The sequence below is a fragment of the Sus scrofa genome, chromosome 10, assembly GCF_054392235.1.
Source record: "Sus scrofa isolate SSC_HxYL_T2T_F1_AM1 chromosome 10, Sscrofa_HxYL_maternal_Yorkshire_Landrace_v2.0, whole genome shotgun sequence".
Taxonomy (NCBI): domain Eukaryota; kingdom Metazoa; phylum Chordata; class Mammalia; order Artiodactyla; family Suidae; genus Sus; species Sus scrofa.
Window position 1 is genome coordinate 21,779,036 of NC_139392.1, and position 9,037 is coordinate 21,788,072.

General features: G+C 41.9%; 1 protein-coding gene across 5 annotated transcripts in view; it reads left to right on the forward strand.

Annotated features, from left to right (window-relative positions):
• The window catches only part of CNST (consortin, connexin sorting protein), a 92,802-nt gene that overhangs the window by 74,612 nt on the left and 9,153 nt on the right, over window positions 1–9,037 (forward strand). For all 5 annotated transcript variants that reach the window (XM_084979346.1, XM_021064469.2, XM_084979347.1 and 2 more), the window contains one exon: window positions 338–1,227. In XM_084979346.1, the coding sequence (XP_084835472.1) occupies window positions 338–1,227 (890 nt within the window). The remainder of the gene's footprint in view (window positions 1–337; window positions 1,228–9,037) is intronic.

Sequence of the window (9,037 nt, forward strand, 5' to 3'; positions counted from 1 at the left end):
AAGTATTTATTTAACTGTAGATGGCCAATAAAGCTCAGAAGAACATCTTTTAAACCTTTGAAAAATGACTTTTTCAATGATAGTGAAGACTAAATTATATATTCATGTTCTCAGCATGTTTTTGAATAATCCCTGTTAATTCTTATATGTAAAGGATTATTTGCTGAATATTTAGGATATTTTCTCTACCTAAAGATGCTATTATCCAACAGGTAGAATTTTCATTTCAGAGGTTTAGAATAGTGTTCTGTCTCACATGTTTTTATGTCCTTTCTCTTCCCTCCTGTACAAAATGCTGATTTGAATCTTAAAACAACTTGTTTTCCTTCGTCTTCAGAGAGTGAAACCTGTCTTGGCATGGATTCAGGGAAAGAAGGCCAACATAACAAAGAGACCAGGGAGAGCAGTCCCTGCTGTAATCAGGTGGACAGGCAGGCAGATCCCCCCGGCCTTGTGGTAACTGCAGGGAAGAGCCACACGGAGGAGCCGCTCTGCAGCACTGAAGCCACGCTGGAGCTCCACGCCCAGCCCTTGGAGTCTGCCGGGAGCAGGTCTGGGCCACACTCTGCCGAGAATGCTTGTGAGGACAACAGCCGCCTGCAGCTGGCTCACACCAAGGCCGGCCAGGATGTGGCCGGATCAGAGGGCATTGCTGAAGATGCGAAGGTTTCCAGTGAGTCAGTGATAGTGCCGTTGATTTTACCAGGCTCTGACCATATACCTCCTGTGTTGATTTCTGAAGGTAAATATTCACAGACGCGAAGAAAGGAACTCCATTTGCCACTTCAGGATGCTTCTGAGGCGTTGCCCACAGATCAACTTGAGAATAATGAATTAACTGAGCTGCAGCAACCTGATCTCACAGACAGTGATGGAAAATCACCACAGAGGCAGACTGACTCACAGGGCTCTGAGAATGTACTTTGTGAAAATAATCAAGTCTCTGACTTAAGTACAGTGCTTCCAGAGGTGTATATGGCCCCAGAGGAACAGGGAGATAAGGACGACCAAGTCAGCAAAGAAACAGAAGACTATCTAAACAGCCTTTTGGAAGGATGCTTAAAAGATTCTGAAGATTCTCTTTTATGTGAAGATAACCAAGAGGAAGATTCTGATCTTCAAGATCTTTCTCCTGAAGAAGCATCCTACAGTTTACAGGAGAGCCTGCCTTCTGATGAAAGCTCTCTTTCTCTCGATGATCTTGCAAAAAGGATAGAAATTGCAGAGGTAAATTTGAGATTTCATATAAATACAATTAAAAGGAAAATGAAATTTGAAACGCATATATGCTAAATATTGTCTTGTTTGTCCCTGGCCTCAAATATGAGGGGGAAATTTAGTTAACATGAACTTTTAATCATTAGTTTTATTTATTTATTGTATAATCATGATGTTTATACCTTAAGAAATTATATTGCATGTGTATAATTTCCAGTTCAGTGAGCATTTGTGTACTATTTTTTATATTCTTGTGGTTTTTATTTGGCAGTCCTGGGAATTATGACCAAGACAAGATTATTTACATTCTTACAAGGAAATCTTATTTTTCTTTTCATATCTCTAGAATAAAATGTAATATACTCACGTTTCTTTAATTCTTTAAAACAATGAAGGAAACATTTTAAAATACAGTAAGAGTAGGGGATACTGAGTGGATTCATAAGCTCTACGTTTGAACAAACTTAATGCTTAATACTTGACTAAGTTAAATATTATAAATAATTCAAATTTTAAAGTTTCTCTAAACAATAATTAAGCTAATCAAAACCAACAAGGAGGGCAGAGGAGAGTATCATGATAACTGTCCTCCTTTGCTGGATAATATAAATTTTTTAGGTTGGGGGGGATGCGGAAAGCCATACCCAAACTGTAACGCCTCAGGAAGGCAGCCTGGCATAGTGGAAGGAGCAGAGTCTGATAGCCTTAGTTCAAATACTGACTATACCAGTTACCAGCCTTATGGAGCTACGATTTACTTCTCTAATTCTGTTTACTTCTCTGAGAATTGGGCTTCTTCTTTGTCTTCATCTTATAAAATTTATATCCATTGTTTTCAATTTCCGCATTATCACGAAAAAAAAAATCAAGTAGAAAATGGAAACGTAATAAAGCCTAAGTAGAGAACAGAATACACATGAAAATGGAATCCTGTAAAACCTTTTTAAGAGAATTACTGTTACATGACTAGCTTCCTTTATTGCCATTTATAGTTGATTCTCCATCAATTATGATTTTTTCCTTTTTAATTTTTTCTTGACAAAATTAGATAAGGTAGTCATTATTTTGCTTATTTTAACCAGCTCTTTTTATTGCCATTTACAGTCAGTCCTCCATAAATTATGGCTTTTCTTCTTAAATTTTTTTCCTAAAATCTATTTTTTTTTTTTTTTTTGGCTTTTTAGGCCACACCCATGGCATATGGAGATTCCCAGGCTAGGGGTCTAATCAGAGCTACAACTGCTGGCCTACGCTATAGCCACAGCAACATGGGATCCAAGTGGTGTCAGGGACCTACACCACAGCTCACGGCAACACTGGATCCTTAAACCAATGAGTGAGGCCGGGGATCGAACCTGCATCCTCAAGGATACTAGTCAGATTCGTTTCTTCTGAGCCATGATGGGAACTCCACTTTCCTTACTTTTTATACATGAAGGATGCTTCCCTTTCCTAAAAGTTCTGTTAAGTTGTACCATCTTAAGAACCTCAAAAGCGGAGGTGCCTATTGTGCCACAATGGAAACAAATCCAACTAGGAACCATGAGGTTTTGGGTTCAATCCCTGGCCTTGCTCAGTGGGTTAAGGATCTGGCGTTGCCGTGAGCTGTGGTGTAGGTCGCAGATGCAGCTTGGATCTGGCATTGCTGTGGTTGTGGTGTAGGCCGGCAGCTATAGGTCTCATTTGATCCCTAGCCTGGGAACCTCCATATGCTGTGGGTGTGGCCCTGAAAAGACAAAAGACCAAAAAAAAAAAAAAAAAAGAGCTTCAAAAGCTTCATATGACTATAACAAAATTAGTTTACTTCCCTGTGATAACGCTAAAAGATTGTTTTTGAATACATTCTTCTCTCTTCTGAAAAATATACTTTGATAAAATCTGCCTATATCAGGAAAAGTTTTTATTTTTTAAATTTTTTAAAAAACTCTTATTTTTTTTATCTTTTTAGGGCCGCACCTGTGGCATATGGAAGTTCCCAGGCTAGGGATTGAATCAGAGCTGCAGCTGCCAGCCCATGCCCCAGCCACAGCAACAGGGGATCAGCTTAGGGCAATGCCAGATCCCTGACCCACTGAACGAGGCTGGGGGTCGAACCCACAACCTCATGGATACTAGTTGGATTTGTTTCCTCTGTGCCACAGTGGGACCTCTTAGAACCTTCTGATGGGGAGAAGGATGACAGCCCAGATGGCTGCTGAGTTTGTCTCCAGAGAAGCTATGGAATCTAAGTGGCTTCTGTGCGGTATCATCTCTGTCTCTTGGCTGGACTCAGGGAAGTTAAGTTACATTAAGACTTGCCACTGTGACATTCCCTTACCAGATTAAGATGGGAGGCTAGGAGTATGCAGTAGGATTTTATGAAATCATATAGTTAGTCATTCTATGGGTCTCAAACGAGGGGCTTAGAAACAGCAATCGTGGTGTTCTTGAATGGCTCTTTGAAGGCGAGCAGGGGAAGTCCAGCCTTCTCACAACAGAGGAAATACAGTCTTCCAGTAACATAAGAGGCTTCATGGAAAGTGCTTGACCCAGAATTTCTGTGTCTAAAAAGCCCCAAAGGATTATCCAGGGATTACCTATCTTTTCTTTGTGCCAGATGGTTTCATCTTTGCCTTTCTTTTTATCCCATTCTCTAAATTTTCTAATTGATGAATGCTTCTCTTATTTGTCATGTCTCTTGCACCTAGCTCCCTTTCTTTTCCATTTTAATCATTCTTTTAATTTACATCTTTACTCTCTGTTCCTGGATTTTTGCAATAGCTACTTATAGTAATAAGTTTCCTCCTCCTTCATGCCATTTTCTCCTGCTCCAAATGATCTTGCGTTAGCCCTATATAAACTTAAGGTCTCGGACTGACACCCAGAGGGGCCAGTCAAGTAATAGGAGTAAATGAAAGGACTTAGTTGTGGAGTGGCACGGAGAGTGTGCTAGGGATGGATCTAACGACAGACTGTTAGTTTGAACCTCTGCTATAAAATAATGTTTGCTTGTCAGTCTCTTCCCATGACTCTGTTTGGCTCCAGGATAAAGGCTGTACTGCTTGGCCTGGTATTCAGGACACCCGGTAACCTGGCCCACGTTACCTTCCCAACCCCACCTCCTACTGTTCCTTTGTTCTCAACTGTATCTTTCCTCAGCCTGGCCTCCCTGCTTCCATCTCGATAGACCTTAGATATTGTCACCTCTGATTTTTACCTTCTGTGTTCATCTGCTCTGGAGTGAACTCTTTTTCATATATTTATTTCTTCTCAGCCCTCAAGATCTAGGCAGATCCTTTTTAGCGTGTAGAATGCCAAGCACAGGGCCTGCCATGGTCAGTACTCAGGAAATGCTGGCCGCTGCCATTCTTTCTTTTCCTTCCTTCCTTCCTTCCTTCCTTCCTTCCTTCCTTCCTTCCTTCCTTCCTTTCTTTTAAAAACACAGTGCAACTAGCTTTTATATTTACTTATTTTTGCTTTTTAGGGCCACACCCTTGGCAGATGGATGTTCCCAGGCTTGCGGGTGGAATCTGAGCTACAACTGTCAGCCTACACCACAGCTCATGGCAACATTGGATCCCTAACCCATGGAGCGAGGTCGGGGGTCAGACCCAAATCCTCATGCATACTAGTCAGATTTGTTTCCACTGGGCCACAACCGGAACTCCTGCCATTATTTCTTCATCACTGACATCTGTAGTATTTATTACTTTGACTTTGAAACAAGGGAGGGGCTTGAACACCATTCCTCCTAAAGTTCTGTCTGCCTTTATAATATTCCCTGGTTATTTTAGGACAAACACATGTGTGCGCAACCTGCCTTCCACACAAAATTGCAAATGCCTTAAGGATGAGGATCCTGTTGAATACGTTTTTCTATTCTCTACAAAGTCAGCGCAGCCACCTCTACACAGCAACCCTTGACCCAACTTCTTTCCCCCCTTTTTCCTTGTTTTTTTTTAAACCTAGTTCATTTAGAAAAATAAATCACCTTTAAGGACAGATGTAATTTTGATTATTTAGAAACTGAGGAGACCCCAGTGAACACAGATCAAGTCCCTGCTTTCCTGAAGCTTACTCTCTAGAGGAAGAGACACATAATAAATAAGTTCACGTAAAAATAAATGGTCCAGTTTCATATATGGTGGTGGCTCTGAAGCAGTTTCAGCAGGGTGAAGGGGTGCAGAGAGACTGAAGTGGTGGAAGGGCAGGGGAATAGAATAGGGTCCACCATCCAGGGTGTCAGCGAAGGCAATGGGAGGACCAGCGGAAGGGCCAGCACAGCTGGAGCACAGTGCACAGAAGAGCAGTAGGACATTCAGGTGGAAAAGGCAAGGTTGAGCTGGGTCCTCTAGGGCCTTGTAGACCAGGGTGAGGGACTGGACTTAAATCTACATGGTCATAGGATTTTGAAATGGATTATGAACAGAAGGTGTGACCTCATTTGCTTCCTGGCTACTCAGTGGAGTCTAGAAAAAATGGAGGCAAGAGCCAAAAAAGGGAGACTAGTCCAGGAGTTCCCGTCGTGGCTCAGCGGGAATGAACCCAACTGGTATCCATGAGGATTCGGGTTCAAGCCCTGGCCACACTCAGTGGGTTAAGGATCCATTGTTGTCATGAGCTGTGTGTAGGTCGCAGAGGAGGCTCGGATCTGGCATTGCTGTGGCTGTGGTGTACGCTGGCAGCTGCAGTTCCAATTTGACCCCTAGCTTGGGAACCTCCATATGCCAGGAGTGCAGCCCTAAAACAGACAAAAGGGGTGGGGTGGGGAGACTAATCTATTTATTGCAGTTATTCAGATGAGAAATAATGAAGGCCTCAGTAGCAATGGCTCTGGTGAAAATACATTTTTGAAGAAAGAACCTACAGAATTTGCTAATGGATTAGATACTGGGTATGGTGGTGAGGGGCACTTTTGAGAGGAAGGGAATCAAGAGTTCTATTGTGGAGGCTACCGATTTAAATGATTTACTGCTTGTTAAAACCTGGGGTGGTTATCTTGACATTCCTACCATTTCTTTTCCTCTTTCCTACTTACTAAATTGCCCCTTTAAGCAAACAAAAACTATTACAGGAACATGAGGTAGTATCTAATCTAGGAAGTTAGATACAGTATCAAATTTATGTATGTATGTATGTATTTATTTATTTATCTTTTCTAGGGCCGCACCCACGGCATGTGGAGGTTCCCAGGCTAGGGGTCAAATCGGAGCTGCAGCTGCCGGCCTGCACCACAGCTCACAGCAGCGCCGGATCCTTAATCCATTGATAGAGGCCAGGAATCAAACTCGAAACCTCATGGTTCCTGGTCGAATTTATTTCTGCTGCACCACAATGGGAACTCCCAAAAGTTTTTTTAAAAAATAAAAGTATAGGAGTTCCCTTCGTGGTGCAGTGGAAACGAATCCAACCACGAACAATGAGGTTTCGGGTTTGATCCCTGGCCTCGCTCATTGGGTTAAGGATCTGGCATTTCCGTGAGCTGTGGTGTAGGTCGCAGACGCAGCTTGGATCTGACGTTGCTGTGGCTGTGGGGTAGGCCGGCAGCTGCAGCTCCGATTCGACTCCTAGCCTGGGAACCTCCATATGCCTCGGGTGCGGCCCTAAAAAGACAAAAAGAAACAAACAAACCTACACTTTTGTTCTTTTTAAATTGACCTTTAAAAAATTCACCATCGGTGTACTTCATCATTTGTTTGTCTACTCTCTCCGTATTGTGGTGTTCTAAAATGTAGCATCGTAGGGGTCAGAGGTCACCATACTGTTCTTTCTAGAAGGTGGCTTTCCTCCATCTAGGGGCCTCCTCTTGCTCCAGCTGTGACTTGTTAATTTGCTATAGTAGTAACCATGACATTAATCTATGTCTAAATTAACTGAATGACACAAAGAATCTTTTCTCTAAGCATCTCCTCCACAGTCTCTAGATTGACAGATTCAGCCATTAGTTTAATTAACTCATTAATTCAGGTGATGTATAAGATAAGGATTTGTTGCTATAAAAGTGCCCTGCAAAGACAAACTTACTAGGTTGATTTGAAAGTTCTGTTCATCTCACTTTAATTGTCATATATATTACAACAAATTATTAAAGCAAAATTTTAATAATCACAGAAAATAAGATCATTTCACATTATGGAAATGGCAAGAGGTGTAATCTTGTGTTTGTATTCAAACTCTGCCAGTAACTGGTGCTACAAATGTAAGCAGGTTATTTAAGGTCTCAGCTTGGCTTCTTCATCTGTAAAATAGGATTGATAATGCCTGTGTCATTGAGTTGTAAAGATTAAGTGTAGCATATTATGTAAACGTCTTTACATAAAGTGTGCAGATTCACTAAATTATAGTTCTTATTATGGAACTCAAATCTAAAGGACCAGGCAGAGAACCATTCCTTATTCTTTCAGTGAAGAATAGTAGTGGAAAATTTGACATGTGTTTCTCTATTGAAATTGCTGGCACTTTAGCTATTTATAATATACTATATGACTTAGGAATTTAATCCTCAAGTTAGTTGGGAACCAAGCATGTGTTCTTGTTCAAAATTTACCAACCTTGGGGAGTTCCCGTCGTGGCTCAGTGATTGACAAATCCGACTAGGAACCATGAGGTTGCAGGTTCGATCCCTGGCTTTGCTCGGTGGTTAAGGATCTGGCGTTGCCGTGAGCTGTGGTGTAGGTTGCAGACTCGGCTCGGGTCCCACGTTGCTGTGGCTCTGGTGTAGGCTGGCAGCTACAGCTCCAATTAGACCCCTAGCCTGGGAACCTCCATATGCCGCAGGAGCGGCCCTAGAAAAGGAAAAAAGGCAAAAAAAACAAACAAACAAAAATTACCAACCTTGAGGTTCTGGATTGAGCAAAACCTAGATCAGTAAAAGAATATTATTTGGTATCTTTTTTGTTTGTTTTGGCTTTTTTTAGAGCTGAACCCACAGCATATGGAGGTTCCCAGGCTAGGCATCAAATCAGAGCTGTAGCTGCCAACCTACGCCAGAGCCACAGCAGCTCAGGATCCTAGCTGTGTCTGCAACCTACACCCCACCTCGTAGCAACGCCGGATCTTTAACGTACCAAGTGAGGCCAGGGATGGAACCCACATCCTTGTGGATCCTAGTCGGGTTCATTAACCACTGAGCCATGAAGGGAACGCCATTATTTGGTATCTATTTTCTCCTTTAATTTGAGGGGCAGTTCTCATAGCAAATATCTCTGAATGTTTTCCTTGTCGCATAATGAGTTCCCATGCCAGCAGAGTTGATAGAATATTCTTGTTTTTACAACCAGTTCATTCTTCAAATGCTAGTTAAGATGATCATTGGTGTTTGAGGGGAGGCGCAGAAGATCTGTTTATTTACAAATATGCAGGGCTAGGTCAGATAGATGTTTTGTTGTTTATTTTAATTCTGCACTTATTCATAGTAGAGTACCACCAATAGCAATTACATTAATTACAGCTTTGACATTCTTTTTGTTCTCAGTGGAACGGCTTGGTATGAAAGGAATTGAAGTCGGAAACTAAATTTAGTTTTTAAAGCTTTATTTTTTGAGATTTAAAGTTTATTGATTTTTTTTTAGTATTGAAATTATGTTAAAAAATTAAAAGGTACAGAATTGTTTTGTTTTGCTTTGTTTTGGTCTTTTTAGGGCTGCATCCATGGCATATGGAAGTTCCCAGGCTCAGGGTCGAATCAGAGCTACAGCTGCAGGCCTACGCCACAGCCACAGCGATGCCAGATCCGAGCTGCATCTTCCATCTACACCACAGCTCACAGCAATGCCAGATCCTTAACCCACTGCACAAGAGGCCAGGGATCAGACCCAAGTCCTCATGGATACTAGCCAGG